Here is a 20,566-nt window from a genome sequence, read left to right as displayed (position 1 = left end):
GATTTTTGGTGATTTTAGTATCACCATGTCATTTAAAGTAACTGGAACTAAGATGTGAGCTAAGGGGCTTCATAATTTGTATTCTAATACAAGTATGGGGTTGTGCGGAGTGCATGCATGTATAAGATCGAATTAGAAGTCGGTTCGACAACTAGTAGGGGGTCCAGTGCCCCTGTGGCGGGGTCTAGGGGCAGTGCCCCTAGCGGGGTCCAAGGGGCAGAGCCCTAGCTAGGGTTCCAAAACCTCATAGAATTTTACATATGGGAACATAGTGGAAAATTCAATTTATTGAAGGTGATTATGGTAAAACTAATGGAACTTGTTAGTTTTGGTAACTCTAAATCCTCATTAAATCCGAATTATCATGACTTGCTTCCAAAGCAACTAATGATGGCCCTACCCTAATCTCGTTTAATATATAAACAACTCTTCCTCTTCAAAAGAGGGTCACGATCTTAAGCTCTCGTTTTTCATCATACTTTCACAGAATTCTGTAGCATACTGGCTTACATTTTATGTGCCTAGAAACGTAAGCGTCCACTTGGATTATCCTAAGCTAAATTTCTTGTAACCTAGGCATAGGGTAGAAATATCAGGCTCTCAATGTAATTCAGGATCGCATCCACCTGACTATCCTCTAGCGAAACTACCATCGTCTCATCGGCTATACACTTCCTCAACTGGGATACGTGGAGGTATCATGGATCTGACTCAACTCCTCGGGTAGCTCTAAACGGTATGCTACCTTGCATACTCTAGCAATTACCCTGAAAGGACCAATGTATCGGGGCCCCAACTTGCCCCTCTTCCTGAACTGGATCACTCCTTTCGAAGGAGATACCTTCAGGAGTACGAAGTCTCCAACCTGGAACTCGAGCTCGGATCGTCGCCTATCCGCATAACTCTTCTGGTGACTCTGGGCTATCAGTAACCTTTGTCTGGCCTGCTGAATCTACTCTATCGTCTTATGCACTATCTCAGTGCTACCCATCACTCGTTGCCCTACCTCTTGTAACAGCCTGGAATCTCAGGTATTGTTAAATTATGTTTTTGGGGTGATTTAAGAGGGGACTCGACGAGTTGGAGCCTAGACTCGCCGAGTAGGATCGCAGACTTGGTCGCGGGATCGCGACTGGACTCGACGAGTCCAGATATGGACTCGGTGAGTCTACGCTGTTTAGCGAAAACCCTAACCGTTCAGGTTTGGGACGTATAAAAAGGACTCATTGGCCGTCATTGTTCATTTTAGCCTTCTGAGAAGAACCCTAAATCGATTGTGTGCATCTGGAGCAAGGATTATAGGCCATTGTTGATTATACAAGAGTGGTTGTGCAAGGAAGAGAAGGGATTGGCTAAAGGAACAACAAGGGAGTCACATTCTGAGGATTGGGGACACAAAGAATACATCATCCAGGTAAGAATTTGAGTATACTCTGCTATGTTGATGTGATTATGGAATTAGGGTTTATGGAACCCTTTTGTGAATAGATTCAATGTTACCCTAGTCCCCTAATCGATTGTAACCCTGTATTGGGACCTTTGGAGGTCCATAATGTCCCATGTCTGTGCATTTCGGGAATTGATGAAGGTTTTGGATTGGAATCCTTATGCCTTAGATCAAAATGTAAATTATGAATCATAAGGTGTATCATGAGCACTGAAATGAGGACTTTACGTGATGGATCAGCCTAGGAAGGCCAGACCTAGGAATGGTCGGAGCAGTTCTGACCTTATGATGCAGTTTGAGCAGTTGCATGGCATGGACTCGCCGAGTTCGACGAACAGACTCGGCGAGTAGCTTGAAGATTAAATGGGACTCGTCGAGTTGTTCTTCAGACTCGGCGAGTTGAGTCGGGGTGGCCCCGCGATTCTTCCAGGAGTAACTCGTCGGGTCAAGGAGGATACTCGACGAGTAGATAGGGAATCTCAGAGAGTTGGAGGACGTCTAGACTCGCCGAGTCGCCATGGCACTCGTCGAGTCCGGTCGAGTTGACCGTTGACTGTTGACCGTTGACCGTTGACCAGAGTTGACCTAAGTCTGACTTCTTAGGGATAGTCACACTTAGAAGATATAAGTGTTAATGAGAGATATGTGATGTTATAGGGAGGTTGTAGCTCGTCGGATTGTGCACGAGTGATTTCAGGATTTGCTAGCTTTCAGCATTCACGAGGTGAGTCTTCTCACTATACTGTACCCGGAAGGGTTTGACTGTGTGACCGGAAGGTCAGATATGATATGTGATATGTATGCTATATGTGGTAAGCTGTTTGTTATATGTGCTATGTATGTTATGGGCCGGAAGGCGAATATGTTATGGGCCGGAAGGCGATATGTTATGGGCCGGAAGGCGATATGTTATGGGCCGGAAGGCAATATGTTGTGTGATGGACCGGAAGGTCGGCGTGGGTAGGATCGGAAGGTTTACCCAGCAGGGACGGAAGTCCCCTGAGACACATGGACCGATAGGTCCGGGCCTGGAAAGGCGTATGTGCGTAAGTTGTATGTTGGGGAACTCACTAAGCATTTATGCTTACAGTTGTTATGTATGTGTTTCAGGTACTAGCGAGGGCCGTGGGAAGGCGCCAGCGTGATCGATACACACTGAAGGATGTTTTTATGATCTTGGGATTTAGACAATTTGTATTTGACATGACACTTAAATTATTTATGCCTTGTTTTGAATGAAAATACTTTATTTTTAAAATGAAAAATTTGTTTGAAAATTTGAGTTGTTACAATTGGTATCAGAGCCTTGGTTTGAGGGATTCGGGTGCACCTTCGGGAGTAACTGAACTCAAACCGAGGATTTGAGGAAAACTTTTTAAATAAAGGCATAAACTTTTGTAAATGGTTTTGTGGTAAGCAAGAAAGAAGCAGTGTGTACGATCAGTCAGCGCCCAAACGGTAAAGATCCCCAAAATACCTTACAATATTATATGATATGAATTGTTATGCATGATAGAAGACTAGGTATTCATGATAGGACTAGAGTGGCCTGATTTGTGATGCCTTAGTCTAGGGAAGTTTGCCGACATGAGATGCTTTGCTAGGGTGCGGGTAGATAGTGCATAACAGAAGTAGAGTACTCACTATCCGGGGTTTGGGGAGGAAGACTTGGGATGAATGCCGATGTGGTGTGGTCGGTAGTATTGGGCCCGTACTACCGAAGACACCGGGTCAGTGGGAGACCCAAGTAAGAATCCCTGGATATCGGAGACTGAGTAGGGTTGCATTATCGAGTACGATTATACTCGATGGAGTCTCTGATAGTTTTATGTTGTATTTCAGAGACATCATGGTTAGACCACGCCACGGAGCGAGTTCGAGCGGTGTGAGTGACGAGGAGATTCGTCAGATGATTCACGAGGAGGTAGCTGCGGAGATCCGGGCTGAGATCCCGGAGATGTTTGGGTCTATTAAGACCACCCTGATGGAGACGTTTGATGAGCGGTACGCCGCACTGACTGAAGCTGCAGCCGCTGCAGCTACCGCAGCTGTGGCCGCTGCTAGGCCACAGGGGGGTGACTCGTTGCTGTTCCGAGAGTTCAGCAACACGAAGCCACCAGAGTTCGATGGGACGCAGGATCCGACTGCTGCGATGAGGTGGATCGCGGATATAGAGGGGTGCTTCTACACTTGTTCTTGCCCGGAGCACCTGAGGGTACGGTTCGCTTTGAACCAGCTCCGTCTGGGAGCCAAGGACTGGTGGAAGTTCGTGACGGCGAACTTCACTTTAGCAGAGACTGCGGCAGTGACATGGGAGGGGTTCACTACCATGTTCAGGGAGGAGTATGTTCCCCCGGTGGAGCGGGAACGATTGGTTCAGGAGTTCTTAGCCCTCAAACAGGGTACTGATTCGGTGGCGGCGATCACGCGGAAGTTCCACGAGAGGGCGATGTTTTGCCCCGAGCTAGTGGCCACAGAGCAGGCTCGGATGAGCCGGTACTTGGGCGTTCTGAGGAGGGAGATCCGGGAGTTTGTGTCAAACTCCACTTACCATACTATTGCTAAAGTGCCCTATCGTCTTGCACCTCCAGAGATGCAAGAGTTGTCTTCGCAACTCCAGGAGTTGCTGGGAAAGGGATTCATTCGGCCGAGCAGCTCGCCGTGGGGAGCACCTATTCTGTTCGTCAAGAAGAAGGATGGTTCACACCGGATGTGCATTGATTACCGGGAGTTGAACAAGTTGACGGTCAAGAACCGTTACCCGTTACCGAGGATCGATGATTTATTCGATCAGTTGTAGGGAGCATCTTGGTTTTCCAAGATCGATCTGAGGTCGGGGTACCATCAGGTGAGAGTGCGGGATGAGGATGTTCAGAAGACAGCGTTTAGGACGCGATATGGGCATTATGAGTTTGTGGTGATGCCTTTCGGGCTCACCAATGCCCCGGCTGTGTTCATGGATCTCATGAACAGGGTATGCAGGCCGATGTTGGATCGGTCCGTGATTGTATTTATCGACGACATTCTGGTCTATTCGAGGTCTAGAGAGCAACATGAGGAGCATTTGAGGGAGGTCCTTGAGGTATTGAGGTCGGAGAAACTTTATGCAAAGTTCTCCAAATGTGACTTCTGGTTGCCGGAGGTCCAATTTCTAGGACATGTTGTTAATCAGAAAGGGATATTGGTCGATCCGGCCAAGGTTGAGGCGGTGATGAGTTGGGAGGTGCCGAAGTCACCCTCTGAGATTAGGAGCTTCCTTGGGTTGGCAGGGTATTATCGGAGATTCATTAAGGATTTCTCCAAGATCGTAGTGCCGCTCACCAGATTGACCCGGAAGGGTGTTGCATTCTCATGGGGGCCCGAGCAGCAGACCTCCTTTGAGACACTTCGCCAGAGGTTGTGCGAAGCCCCGGTATTAGCTCTCCCGGAAGGGATGGAAGATTTTGTAGTATATTGCGACGCATCGATTTCGGGACTGGGTGCAGTGTTGATGCAGAGGGGTCATGTGATAGCTTATGCGTCGAGGCAGCTGAAGCCTCATGAGGCGAGATATCCCACGCATGATTTAGAGTTGGGGGCAGTAGTGTTTGCTCTCAAGATTTGGCGTCACTACCTGTATGGGGTTCGATGTACGATATACACGGACCATAAGAGCTTGAAGTATTTGATGGATCAGCCCAACCTAAATATGCGTCAGAGGAGGTGGTTGGATGTGGTCAAGGATTATGATTGTGAGATCCTGTACCACCCAGGCAAGGCTAATGTGGTAGCCGACGCGTTGAGCCGCAGGGCGGAGAGCACTCCATTGCGAGATGTATGCTTGAGACTGACTGTGATGACTCCAGTATTGGATGCTATTCGTGGGGCACAGGCCGAGGCTGTGCGACCAGAGATGCAGAAGAAAGAGCGGGTTGTTGGGTTAATTTCAGAGTTCGTTAAGGATGGACGAGGGCTTCTGACGTTTCAGGGTCGGATTTGGGTACCATTCGTGGGCGGTACACGTATTACCTTGATGGAAGAGGCTCATAGATCAAAATTCTCGATCCATCCTGGTGCTACGAAGATGTATTTGGATTTGAGGAAAGAGTATTGGTGGCCCTGTATGAAGAGGGACGTTGCATGGTTCGTTGAGAGGTGCTTGACCTGCCGTAGGGTTAAGGACGAGCACCAGAGACCGCATGGCAAGTTACAGCCATTGGAGATCCCCGAGTGGAAGTGGGAACAGATCACTATGGATTTCATCACCAAATTGCCGAGGACTGCCAGGGGAGTTGATGCAATTTGGGTGATTGTGGATAGGTTGACAAAGAGTGCACACTTCCTTGCCATCAGCGAGAGTTCTTCAGCGGAGAAGTTGGCGGTGATATATGTGAGAGAAGTGGTATCTTGGCATGGAGTGCCGATCTCGATTGTTTCAGACCGTGATGTGCGCTTCACTTCCAGGTTCTGGAAGAAATTCCATGAGGAGCTGGGTACTAAATTGCATTTTAGTACCGCATACCATCCCCAGACAGACGGTCAGAGCGAGCAGACGATTCAGACGCTGGAGGACATGCTTCGAGCGTGTGTGTTAGACTTCGGGGGTAGCTGGGATGCGTATTTACCCTTGGCAGAGTTTTCCTACAACAACAACCATCATTCGAGCATTGGTATGCCACCTTTTGAGCTGTTGTATGGTAGGAGATGTCGGACCCCCATTTGCTGGGGAGAGGTGGGACAGAGGGTGATGGGCAGCACAAAGATCGTGCTTCAGACGACAGAGCAGATTCAGCAAGTTAGACAGAGGTTATTGACCGCCCAGAGCCGACAGAAGAGTTATGCAGACAGGCGCCGATCCGAGCTTGACTTTCAAGTCGGCGACTTCGTTCTCCTGAAGGTCTCTCCTTGGAAAGGAGTGATTCGATTTAGGAAGAGGGGCAAGTTGGGGCCCCGGTATATTGGGCCATTTCGTGTGATTGCAAGGATAGGCCGGGTAGCCTATCGTTTGGAGTTGCCAGCAGAGTTGGGACAGATCCACGACACCTTCCATGTGTCGCAATTGAGGAAGTGCATAGCCGATGAGTCGGCAGTGGTCCATTAGAGGACATTCAGGTGGATGCGAGCCTGAATTATGTCGAGAGACCAGTGGCCATCAGGGATCGGAAGATCAAGGTTCTGAGGAACAAGGAGGTACCTCTGGTGTTGGTTCAGTGGCAACACTGTAAGGGATCGGAAATGACTTGGGAGCCGGAACGTGAGATGCGGGAGCAGCATCCGGAACTATTTTCAGAGTGAGACTTCGAGGGCGAAGTCTAATCCTAGTGGGGGAGAGTTGTAACAGCCTGGAATCTCAGGTATTGTTAAATTATGTTTTTGGGGTGATTTAAGAGGGGACTCGGCGAGTTGGAGCCTAGACTCGCCGAGTAGGATCGCAGACTTGGTCGCGGGATCACGACTGGACTCGACGAGTCCAGATATGGACTCGGCGAGTCTACGCTGTTTAGCGAAAACCCTAACCGTTCAGGTTTGGGACGTATAAAAAGGACTCATTGGCCATCGTTGTTCATTTTAGCCTTCTGAGAAGAACCCTAAATCGATTGTGTGCATCTGGAGCAAGGATTATAGGCCATTGTTGATTATACAAGAGTGGTTGTGCAAGGAAGAGAAGGGATTGGCTAAAGGAACAGCAAGGGAGTCACATTCTGAGGATTGGGGACACAGAGAATACATCATCCAGGTAAGAATTCGAGTATACTCTGCTATGTTGATGTGATTATGGAATTAGGGTTTATGGAACCCTTTTGTGAATAGATTGAATGTTACCCTAGTCCCCTAATCGATTGTAACCCTGTATTGGGACCTTTGGAGGTCCATAATGTCCCATGTCTGTGCATTTCGGGAATTGATGAAGGTTTTGGATTGGAATCCTTATGCCTTAGATCAAAATGTAAATTATGAATCATAGGGTGTATCATGAGCACTGAAATGAGGACTTTACGTGATGGATCAGCCTAGGAAGGCCAGACCTAGGAATGGTCGGAGCAGTTCTGACCTTATGATGCAGTTTGAGCAGTTGCATGGCATGGACTCGCCGAGTTCGACGAACAGACTTGGCGAGTAGCTTGAAGATTAACTGGGACTCGTCGAGTTGTTCTTCAGAATCGGCGAGTTGAGTCGGGGTGGCCCCGCGATTCTTCCAGGAGTAACTCGTCGGGTCAAGGAGGATACTCGACGAGTAGATAGGGAATCTTAGAGAGTTGGAGGACGTCTAGACTCGCCGAGTCGCCATGGCACTCGTCGAGTCCGGTCGAGTTGATCGTTGACCGTTGACCGTTGACCAGAGTTGACCTAAGTCTGACTTCTTAGGGATAGTCACACTTAGAAGATATAAGTGTTAATGAGAGATATGTGATGTTATAGGGAGGTTGTAGCTCGTCGGATTGTGCACGAGTGATTTCAGGATTTGCTAGCTTTCAGCATTTACGAGGTGAGTCATCTCACTATACTGTACCCGGAAGGGTTTGACTGTGTGACCGGAAGGTCATATATGATATGTGATATGTATGCTATATGTGGTAAGCTGTTTGTTATATGTGCTATGTATGTTATGGGCCGGAAGGCGAATATGTTATGGGCCGGAAGGCGATATGTTATGGGTCGGAAGGCAATATGTTGTGTGATGGACCGGAAGGTCGGCGTGGGTAGGACCGGAAGGTTTACCCAGCAGGGACGGAAGTCCCCTGAGACACATGGACCGATAGGTCCGGGCCTGGAAAGGCGTATGTGCGTAAGTTGTATGTTGGGGAACTCACTAAGCATTTATGCTTACAGTTGTTATGTATGTGTTTCAGGTACTAGCGAGGGCCGTGGGAAGGCGTCGGCGTGATCGATACACACTGAAGGATGTTTTTATGATCTTGGGATTTAGACAATTTGTATTTGACATGACACTTAAATTATTTATGCCTTGTTTTGAATGAAAATACTTTATTTTTAAAATGAAAATTTTGTTTGAAAATTTGCGTTGTTACACCTCTCCCCAACAGATGGGGGTCCAACACCTCCTCCTATTTAAAAGCTCGAAGGGAGGCATACCAATACTCGAATGGTAGCTGTTGCTGTAAGAAAACTCAGCCCAGAGTAGATATGTATCCCAACTTCCACCGAAGTCCATGACACATGCTCGAAGCATTTCCTCAAGTGTCTGTATCGTCCGCTCACTATGCCCGTCTGTTTGTGGGTGATAGGCAGTACTGAAATGCAATCTCATACCCAACTCCTCATGAAACTTCTTCCAGAACCTGGAAGTGAAACGTACATCTCAGTCTGACATAATCGAAATTGGCACTCCATGTCGAGACACCACCTCTCTCACATATATCTTTGCTAGCCTCTCTACAGAAGAGCTCTCACAGATAGCAAGGAAGTGAGCGCTCTTCGTCAGCCGATCCACAATCACCCAAATTGCGTCAACATCCCTCGCGGTCCTTGGAAATTTTGGTGATAAAATCGATAGAAATATGTTCCCACTTCCACTGAGGAACCTCTAGTGGCTGCAACTTGCCATGCGGATGCTGGTGCTCGGCCTTAACCCGAAGACAGGTCAAGCACCTCTCTACTACCTAGGCGACATCCCTCTTCATATAGGGCCACCAATAATCTCTCTTCAGGTCCAAATACATCTTAGTGGCCCCGAGATGGATCGAGAATCTCGATTTGTGAGCCTCCTCCATCAATATGCTACGTGCCCCGCCCATAAAAGGCATCCAAATCCGATCGTGAAAGGTCATAAGCCCTCAACTATCAGTAACAAACTCCAATACCTACCCGATCACCCGCTCTCTCTTGCAGTTCTTCGGTGTCATAGCCTCTGCCTGGGCCTCTCGGATGGCATCCAATACCGTAGTCATCACCATCATCCTCATACATGTATCTCGAATCGGGGCACTCTCCGCCCTGCGGCTCAGGGCATCGGCTACAACGTTAGCCTTGCCCGGGTGGTATAGGATCTCACAGACATAATCCTTTACCACATCCAACCATCTCCTCTGGTGCATATTCAGGTTGGGCTGATCTATCAGATACTTCAAAATCTTGTGGTCTGTGTATATGGTACACCGAACCCCATACAAATAATGGCACCATATCTTTAGGGCAAACACCACTGCCCCCAACTCCAAATCATGGGTGGGATACCTCATCTCATGGGGCTTCAGCTGCCTCGATACGTATGCTATCATGTGCCCTCTCTGTATAAGCACCGCACCCAACCTTGATATAGACGCGTCACAGTATACCACAAAATCCACCATTCCCTCCGGAAGGGCTAACACCTAGGTGTTGCATAATCTCTGGCGATGAGTCTCAAACTAGGTCTGCTACTCGGGACCCCAAGTAAAAGCAACGCCCTTCTAGGTCAGTCTGGTGAGGGGAACGACAATCTTGGAGAAATCCCTGATAAATCTCTGATAGTAGCCGACGAACCCCAGAAAACTCTTGATCTCGCTGGGGAATATTGACGCCTCCCAACTCACAACAACCTCAATCTTGGCCGGATCGACCAATATCGCATTCTGATTAACGAGATGTCCTAAGAACTGGACCTCTCGTAACCAAAAATCACACTTGGAGAATTTGGCATAAAGCATCTCCGATCTCAATACTCCAAGAATCTCCCTCAGATGCTCCTCATGTTGCTCTCTGTATCTCGAATACAGTAGAATATCATCGATAAACACAATCACCGATCGATCCAACATCGACCTGCATACTCGGTTCATGAGATCCATGAACGCTGTTGGTGCATTGGTGAGCCCAAAAGGCATCACCACAAACTTCTAATGCCCATAACGAGTCCTAAATGTCATCTTCTAGATATCCTTATCCCGCACCCTCATCTGGTGATATCCATACCTCAAGTCTATCTTGGATAACCAAGAAGCTCCTTGCAACTGATCGAACAGAACATCGATCCTCGGTAGCGGATAACGGTTCTTGACCGTCAACTTGTTCAACCCTTGGTAATCGATGCACATCCGGTGTGAACCATCCTTTTTCTTGACAAAAAGGATCGGCGCTCCCCACGGCGAGCTACTCGGTCAGATGAATCCCTTCCCTAATAGCTCTTGCAGCTGCGAGGATAACTCCTGCATCTCTGGTGGCGCAAAGCGATAGGGTTCCTTGGCAATAGGCGCCACCCCTGGAACCAAATCGATGTGAAACTCCACCTATCTCTCGGGAGGCACACCCGACAACTCCTTGGGGAAAACATCCAGAAACTCTTGCACTATCGGGACCTCACTGACATAACTCGGCCTCTCTGTGGCAACTCGTGTATCCATCACATAGGCTACAAACCCTCTACAACCCTGCTGTAGACTTCGTCTCGCTCAGGAAGCCGAGAAAAATGCTGATCCAGATCGGGTACCCTCGCCATACACCATAAGTACTCCCCCACCAGAGTCTCGTATGGTTACCAACTGACGCTCATAGTCGATAACAACTTTGAATCGGCTCAACTAGTCCATGCCTACGATGACATAGACATCCCCCATCGCAATCGGTACCAAATCTATCAAGAACTCAACACCAAAAATCTCGAGTACACATCCTCGAATCTCATCAGTAGCAAAAAATGCTCGCTCGTCAGCTATAGAAACTCGCAGAGGTCGACTCAACGCCTCTCGTCGGATATTGATGTGCTGACTAAACGCTAATGACACAAAAGATCGACTCGCACCCGAGTCAAATAACACCAAAGTAGGTATAGAATTCACAAGAAAAGTGCCTAAACATATCACCTATAAGCCCCATAAATATAAACAAAAGAATAAGCAAAAGATCACATACCAGCCACAACATCAGGTGCTGCGTGGACCTCCTCCACGGTCAACTGGAAGGCTCTCCCGCAAGCCTTCGGTGCCTCGGCCTTCACGGGCTGACTCTCTGTAGCTCGAGTGGTAGAAGATGCAGATCCCTGTGCTGATCCCTGAATCAACTGCAGGCACTCGGCCTTCTTATGGCTAGTCTGGTTGCAATGAAAGCAAACCATGAATCCGTTGGGGCAATCCTTGGCTATATGCCGCTCCTTGCCACATTTGTAGCAAGCACCTGCTCGAAAAACTCCATCATGTCCCTTACCGAACTTCCTACAAGTGCAGCCCTTTTGGCCTCCAGATCTCGTATTTGCGGGCTTTGCCCACTTGGCTGCTGGCTGAGACTGCACCAGCTGCCTGTCCCTTCTCTGAGACTCGGCCTCCTCCCTGGCTTGAGTCTCTAGCTCGATCTCCCTCTTCCGAGCATTTGCCTGGAGCTCGGAAAATGTTCGGTATGTCGAGTTCGCCACTAACTCCCAAATGTCTCTCCTCAGTATGCTCAAATATTAACTCATGCGTACCTACTCGGTAGATATTTGCTTAGGGCAAAACAATGCCCTCTTATGAAACATACGCGTGATCATCGTCACAGACTCCGTCCCCTGCTTGAGGGACAAGAACTCCTAGGCCAAACGTTCCCTCTCCACCGGGGGAACATACTCGTATCTGAACATAGTGGTGAACCTCTCCTAGGTCACCGCGGTAAGCTCTGCAGGAGTAAAATCTGTCGTCACAAACTTCCACCAGTCCTTCGCTCCCAAGCGAAGCTGGTTCAGCACGAACCGTACTCTCAAATGTTCCAGATAGAAACAAGTGTAGAAACACCCCTCAACACCATAGATCCACCTCATCGCGACTATCAGATCCTATTCCCCATCAAACTCTGGTGGCTTCGTGTTGCTAAAATCTCGGTACGGCAACGAGTCACCCCCTTGCGGCCTAGCAGCGATGACAGCTACGGTGGCAGCAGTAGCAGCCTCAGTTAGAGCAACATATTGCTCGTTGAAAGTCTCAATCAGCATGGTCTTCATAGACATAAACATCTCTGGTATCTCAGCCCGAATGGTTGCGGCCACCTCCTCGTGAATCATCCTACGGATCTCCTCATCGCTAGTACCACTGGTACCAATGCCTCCAAGGTTGTGGCACATTCCCACCATGGCCTCTGAAATATGACATAAAATAATCAGAGACTCGGCCGAGATTACTCACACTCGATCAACCGTTCCTACTTGTTCCTTAGCACCCTAAGGATTCTTCCTTGGGATGTTTACCGATCCGGTGCTTTCAGTAGTACGGACCCAATACTACCTTCCACACTGTAATCGTGTCCACACCAAGTCCTCCTCCTAGGATCCCAATTCATAAGTACTCTATACCCCCTGAATTCAGCCTACTCTCAAGAAGACTTCTCACAAGCTACTCTCTGCTACGTACATGTACTCAAAGCAACTTACAGCAGCATAAACTCCTAGGCTAAGGCATCACATATCAAGCCACCCTAGTCCTAAGATATGATTTATGTATCCTACTCTAGCATGCATATCATATCACATAATATCTCATGACACATAATGTAAGGGTATATTGGGAATTTACCATTCGGGCACTAGCTGATTGTATACACTGCTCCTTTTTGCTTTTTTCAAAATATTTTACTCTTCAAAAAAAAATTGTTTCTTTTATGATTTTTTTTCTCAAATCCTCATTTTGAGTTCAGATACGCCCGAAGGTGCATCCGAATCCCTCAAACCTTGGCCCTGATACCAAATTGTAATGACGTGAAAATTTAAAACAATTTTTCATTTTACAAACGTAACATATCTCATATAAATCATCTCAAAACTCAAGTGTGTCAAATGTTATCACGGTGAAATATATCCCAGAATCTCAAATACATAATCCTCCGTCAGTGTGTACAAATCATGCTGACGCCTTCCCGCGATCCTCGCTAGTACCTGAAACACATAACACGGTAAGCATAAATGCTTAGTGACCCCATGGTCATCCGTGGTCATAGTATACCGGCTCTGTACGTGGGGTGTACTCCGTGGTCATCCAGAATCGGGGTGTTCGACCCCCTACGCGACACATACTGGGATTATGCCCAATGTAATTCCCAGTTTCATACTTTCATGATTTTTGGTCTGAATAGATTAAGACATAAGCTCATGTCTTAGATCCAGGCACTCTACTGTCTCTTAAGCCATAAAGTCGAAACCTTTAAGCCTTTGCATGGTTGTAAAGGTCACCATCACTTCAAACACATATCCTTTTTCCCCATTAAGCCCTAATCTCATGCACGACTTAATCTTAACGTCCAAGATTGGATTTTTATGGATCTACAACACAAGATACACTGAAATGGGGTAGATCAAGGTCCATGGAGTTTCTTTGCTAAAAAAGTCTCCACCTTTGGGACTTAAACCCTAAAAATGCTCCTATATGATGTTCATAACAAAAGAGTGGTAAAGTTTGAAGCTTTTTACCTTTGGGAGAAGCTCCCCACTCAGCTTAGCTTAGATCTAAAAGCTTGGACTCCAATCTTTCCTCTTCAAGGCCCTCTCTTCTTCTTCATAAGCACACAAAGACACTTTCAAGCTTAAAAACACACACAAGTTTAGAAAGAAGGTTTAGCTCTTTTAAGGTTTCACTCACTGGGAATGGTGGCTAGGATGGAGGCCGTATCATTCCTTTTATAGTGCTCAAGTCTCATTTAGGGTTTCATGTCTGAGTCCAGTACGCCCAACGTACACTATGGTACACCCAACATACTGGGTAGCATCCGCGTCAAGATCACGCTCATGAGTATGCGCAACGTACTCTTTAGTACGCCCAACATACTCCTTTGCTACAATTTCCTTCCATGGGCTAGTTTTGACAACTTGGAAAAGAAGAGGGATTAAATAGCTATACCTGATTTTTGGATGTTACAAAAAGCTTCCATTTTCATGGATTTCGTTTCGTTAATTTTTTTGAGAGCATGGTGGAATGCTTATACATCAAGTTTCGGTGGAGGCAAAAACAAATAGGAGAGAAGAGAACGATGAGAGGGTTTTCTATTTTAGACATGATATACATTTTCTACATCGTAAGTTTTCGCAAATGGTTACATAGTATGTCTGTCGTAAATCACAAAGCATGACAGAATTTTAACAAGGATATGTTTGTACGTCGTAATTCGTTTGTTATTAAAACCCCTTTTTCTAGTAGTGTACCAATGAAACAGGTAATTACATTAATTACAAAATTTACAAATGACATAGGGGATGTTATTAACGCATGTACTATAAGAAATGAAGATTAATATTTGCCACATGTCAATCTCCAATGAGTTTTGACACTTGTCATTTTGTTATATTTTTTAAATAAATAATATCTACATGTTAATTTATAGGTTTTTTCAAATTTAAAAATTAAAAGGTCACATGATACTTTATTTATATATGTAAAGTATTAAATGTAATAAATATGATAGTAAATTGCAATTAATATGTTTGTTCATTCTTTATTTCAAAAAATACATATTATTTAAATTTTAATATTTTATTTTTTAATCGACCCTTATAATATACGGGTTTTACACCTAGTCTTGTATATAGGTCTTCCTAGCTTCACGAATAAAATTTATAGATTGATACTTTCTCTTTGGCCTTAAGACTAGTACATGCACCTTAATTTATGTACAAATAATCATGAGCAACCTTGAGAGCTTACTCAGGTCTTAGTAACACATAAATCGCCAAAATTAATAACACTACTTCATATTAGGGGAATAGATGATAAAACTGTTATACAAGATGAATATGTATAGAATGCATATATTCTATGCAATACAACGCCATGGTATGACAATATATAATGACATATGACGATCATACCCTTGACGTTTAATCCTAGATCCTATGATCTATTTGATCCCAACATCATCAGTGTTGGTGTCATCCAATCACCAAGATTATCATTTTTGGTATCGATAAATGATCTCCAACATTACCGGTGTTAGTACACGGATCACAAATTTTTTTAGTTTGATGTCAATAAATGATCATCGCTGGGGTCCATATGTGTTCACCAACATTATCACTAACCTTCATGTAATAACAATTTATATTCATCAACGTAGCATATACTACATTATACTGACGACACCTTTTTTTCTCACTGGGGTTATTTGCAATTTCGCGTTCATACCAAATTAACATATCTGTTCTTGATTCAGCTTAGTTCTAACCTACCCAAACATAGGTTTAATTCAGGCCCATAAGGCACTAATACATTAGTAACCTAATAAGACTACAAGTCCAATTTCACGTGGACAATATATAGACTCCATGGCTATGTGGAGCTTAATCCTCACAAATGTATGCAAGGCAACGGCTATATCACCCCTTGCCACATGTTATGTGGCACACTACATTTCACCCTAAATTTCTACCCATGGCTATGCCTAGCTACGTGCACGTCGTTTATGCTATTCATTTTCATCTTTAACAAAACTTTCAAGTTTTGCCCTTTTTTTCCAACTTCAACAACCCTTATAGATTTACCATCAAAACCTCACATTTTCAATACCAAATGATCTTATAATCCCAGTTAACACTACATTTATTTTAAGTCCAATATATAACACAGTTCATGAGCCAAACTCACATTTAAGCTTGATTTCAACCTAATCAAAACTAGGTCTATAAATGAAGATGCTAACCTCAATTTTCCTCAAATATGAAATTCGTCATTCCAAGTCCAGCAGGTCACTTGCCATTGCAACTGAAGTCATTAGGATTTTTGCCTGAAGATATAGATGATATTGACAACAATGGAGTACTCTCAAGTTGTTACCCTTATCTCCTAAAACACACACATACACACACATCATGACAAAAGATGCATGAAAACTTCAATTCATTAATTAGTGTGTCACATATTGGCTAGACTTCGATCCCATATGTCTTTATATATATACTAGTTGTGAGACCCGTATAATATACAGATTGGATAAAACAAAAAATAAATATGAAGTTTAAACAAAAATTTATTTAGATTTGAAGTTTAAAATTTAAAATTTGAATTTAAAAGGAAACATACTATATGAGTTGTAATATTGTAATTTATTGGTTATTTTCAACTAAAGCAATTATTAATTGAAGTGTAAATATGATTGTTAATTAAGAAAAAATTAAAAAATAAGAAAATGACAAATGAAAAAAACATTTATTCAAAAATATCAAAAAATGACATGTGTCAAAGTTAATAAGATAATGACATGTGATAAAATTATTTTCATTTATTAGAGAGGATGATGAAATATACCTCTCTCTATAAGGGTTCTTTGAAGAGTAAATAAATAAAACCACATATATTTTAAACAATTTACTTTCCCTTCCTTTCTATCAAGTGACAAGACAAAAAAACACAAAAAATATAATGTTACACATGTAGTCACCATACTCCATATTTTCTCCAAGCTGACTATTTTATGTTACAACATTTCCTCCCATTAATCAAATACTTGGTAATCACCCCACAGATCAACACTTATCTGTCACATACACTCAACTTATAATAAAAAAAAATATGTACCTGGGTATCATAGTTCAAGTGGTGTCCTAGCATGTAAAGTTAACATCACCTATATATTGGAGAGTCTTGCTCAGTAGATCCGGTGTTGTTCTAGAAGACACGAATCACATTTTCTGACTAACATGTACCTATATCTCTGTCTGGAATCTTTTCTTCAATTGATGGAGTCTTCAAACTCCCGAATTCTTATCGTTGGCTTTGGTGTAGGGTTTGCCGTTTTAATGTTTGCATCCCTTGATTGCTGCTTTTGGGTTTCTTCAGTCTTGTCCTTGGGTGTCTTCGGTTGCTATCTTTCATGTTGCTATTAAGGTGAAGTATTAGCAGGATTAACTTGGAGTATCTAATTATTACCATGTTTTAATTTTTTGTAGTTCATGTTCCAGAAATCGAATTAGGATTGGTTCAAAGTTCGGTTCTTTCAAATCCCGACTCTAAAATCAAGTCCTAATTCGAGTTCATATCACCGTAGATCCATATAAGATATACAAATGACGAAAATACATATTCTTAAACAAAAAGTGAATGAAAACAAGCAAAAACTGAACCTTTTATTTCCATAAAGAATACTTGAAATAAACAAACAAATTGTGGAGTTATTATTTAGAATCTGCAAAAATGAAAACTTAAGATCTGAATAAATTAAATAGATCAAATATCTGGATATTCTTTGAGAACACGCAATGATGAAGATGAAGACGATAAGGAATTCCGATTCAAAAATAACGAGTCGGGATTGTAAAATGGAAGCTGATGAGTCGATCCACAGAAGAAATCCGTTGGGTTGGCCGAAAAAACAGGCGTAGGATTAAAGTAAGGATCAAATCCCGCCGCCCTGTAAGGTGGTGCTGTAACCCCGACCCCAACCCCACCATCAACAAAACAAGAATTCACCTGAGGTATATCATTCACGCTACTGCCATGTTCCTCCGTCACAACAGAGGTTGACTCATTATCCTCCGTGTTCCCTTGGCCTCGGTGGTGTCTCCGATCTTGTGTCTGTTGTGTGTCCTCCGGTGGTGGGGTGTATCCGGTGAGTTTTTGAACCAATGCCATGAAATCTCGAGGGTGCGTATGGATCACTTTGGGAGAATGCGTGTATATGATGACGGGTCGTCGTGGTGGTGGTTGTGGTTGTTGTTGTTGGGGTTTGTTTGTTAAGCCGTCGGAGGTGGTGGTGGATGATGTGGTGGAGGAGGACGGAGGAAGACGGGTGATGAAATTGGAGTCTTTGTTGATCTTGAGTGGCGTTTGATCGTACGCGCCACCATCATGTTGTTCTTCCTTTGCATGGAATTGCGATAGGCCCATGCTGGAAAAGATGAGAAACGATGAGAACTTTAAAAACCTGAAACGTGTTTTTGTAAACTGTGTGGATGAGGGGAGGGGTAGTGTTAGTTTGGGTTTTCCTTGTTGTGGGGTAGGTTGTTAAGAGAATGAACGAATAGAAAAAGAGTTTATGTTCATGTTTATCTAAATTAAATAAATTAATCAGAATGTTTAAGTGAGCTAATGTTATTTCATAGTAACTTTCATTGTTACAACTTACAATTATATTTACTTATACACACTTGGTATTATTTTTGGTAGGTTCTGACAAAAAAAGTGAATTATATTTCAACCAAGATTCACTTATTAAAATAACACGTACAATTATAAATCCCTAATTTACGATGATTTATGCAAGATAGGAATAAAACACAAAGAACTCTTGAAATTTCAAAATATTTCGATATGGCGTGCCAAATGAACGATTGTTGGCCTGAATTTGCAGGAACGTATGCCAAATCGAGATCTTTTAAGAGTGTATGCGAAATATTTATGAGTGTCCTCACCATTTTACAAATTCATGTAACAAGATTATGAGTTTTCAACTTGATTTTATAGTTTTTATATTTTGTCGATGAAAATACATGTTGGATGGTTTCAATCATTATACACAATTTATCTTGTATGCTTTTAATTTTAATAGAAGACTCTTGTCAACCATGTGTTTTATCTAAATTCAAATTTCATTTTTAATGACGTATAGTAATAGCAATCCCAACTATACACCGCACTCTTAAATCAGACTATCATAGTCATGATAAAAGACCAGTTTAGTAACATATATGTAACTGCAATAGAACCGAACCATGCATGGTGTAATCGTTAAAATCATCACACGACAATCATACTCGGTTAGGGCCTTCGGTGTACTTTTGAAGGGCTAGTCCAGAAAATCAAACCAGCCACTAAAGGAAATTTCACATCTAAAGATAGACCGGTCTTTTCACAATTGTTAGTATGTGTATTTATGCTAAGTCGTACAAGAGCATACAACAACTAATGATACGTTCGAGCAATCAAACATTAGTGATGATGCGTCGATGAGATGTTCGCTATAACCACCGGGAACAAAACAAACAATCTAATGTAGAGACCATAAGTTTACGAAGGCAGTCGCAACATAATCCATGACTCCTATCATGGAATATCTAAATCTCCCCCAAACACCTTTTGATTATAACTTCCTTACTCTTGAAGTAACTTTACCGTTGGAGTGATCTATTGTGTCATTTACGCATGGTTCTTCTAACAATTCATGGTGTTGTTTCAAGTACAAAGAATCAATGCAATGCCATATTAATCTCGAACATAATCACCTCACAAAATGATGATAATATCATTAATTTGGCGCCATCCGCTGGGGCAACATGCAGATCGGCTACTACTAAAACCAATTGTGTAGCCAATTCCAGACATAGTCTCATACCTTACATGTAAATCTTAGAAATATGAGGAAACAACAATCCTCTGATGAATACTCCGATCACCCAATTTGTTGGAGGAGCATTAATGTTGTTTGTTAACACCCAAGAAAAGGAGGTTGAACCCTAGGTGTAACGTCTCGATATTGAACACAAAATTTTCATTTTTATTTATCCAATATATTAGAGTATAATTATATTATGCGGAAAACATGATATGAATACGCATATGCATAGTTAAGACTTGCCCTTCTCACGAACCAATTTATAATCAATTGGGTAAGCACGAAGCTTAATGAGTTCCCCAAAATACTATATACCACAATACATATATAATACATATACATAATGACCTTCAACATAAAACTATTCCGTCCCTTGGCCTTTAGCACGAAGCTGGTCCGCCACTTTTTTCCAACAATATGAAGTTGGTATGCACCTTGGCCTTTAGCGTAAAGCTCGTCCGCCCGAGTCTATTAGCCTTCAGCATGAGGTTGGGTCACCTTTAACTCCCCACATAATATCTCAATACCTATCTAACAGATAAATAGTGACAACTATCTAAGCTAATCTATATGCCTAATAGCATACTATATGTCAACTTTATCCTAACATATAGATGATACATACTGGAGTATACAATATAGTGGGAAAAACGCACTTGGACAATTTCGCATACATTTAGCAACTATCAGGGTGATCCTACTAGCAATCCAACCGGCGAGCAACACGTCAAACAAGTATTAACCTATAATGCTATAACTTATTAATCCATATGATAATCTGGTAGTGAAAGTTAGATCTTTCACTAACCCCAATGAATACCGAGAATTTTATCAAATAAGGATCAGCCAGACAACACAATTGGAATGAAGGACCATTTCAGCATATAACCTTTCTGAATTCCAAACAAAAACATGTTATCTCTGAAATTT

At 43.4% G+C, this 20,566-nt stretch overlaps 1 protein-coding gene across 1 annotated transcript; it reads right to left on the bottom strand.

Annotated features, from left to right (window-relative positions):
- Positions 1-17,532: 17,532 nt before the first annotated feature.
- On the bottom strand, positions 17,533-18,192 carry LOC111909020 (VQ motif-containing protein 20). The gene has a single exon (XM_023904815.1). It carries the CDS (start codon positions 18,190-18,192, stop codon positions 17,533-17,535), a length of 660 nt encoding a protein of 219 aa, XP_023760583.1.
- Between the last annotated feature and the right edge of the window lie 2,374 nt (positions 18,193-20,566).

Source organism: Lactuca sativa, chromosome 2 (assembly GCF_002870075.4).
Source record: "Lactuca sativa cultivar Salinas chromosome 2, Lsat_Salinas_v11, whole genome shotgun sequence".
Classification (NCBI taxonomy): Eukaryota; Viridiplantae; Streptophyta; class Magnoliopsida; order Asterales; family Asteraceae; genus Lactuca; species Lactuca sativa.
Note: the sequence above shows the minus strand (reverse complement) of the source record. Positions and strands in the feature narration are given on the sequence as shown.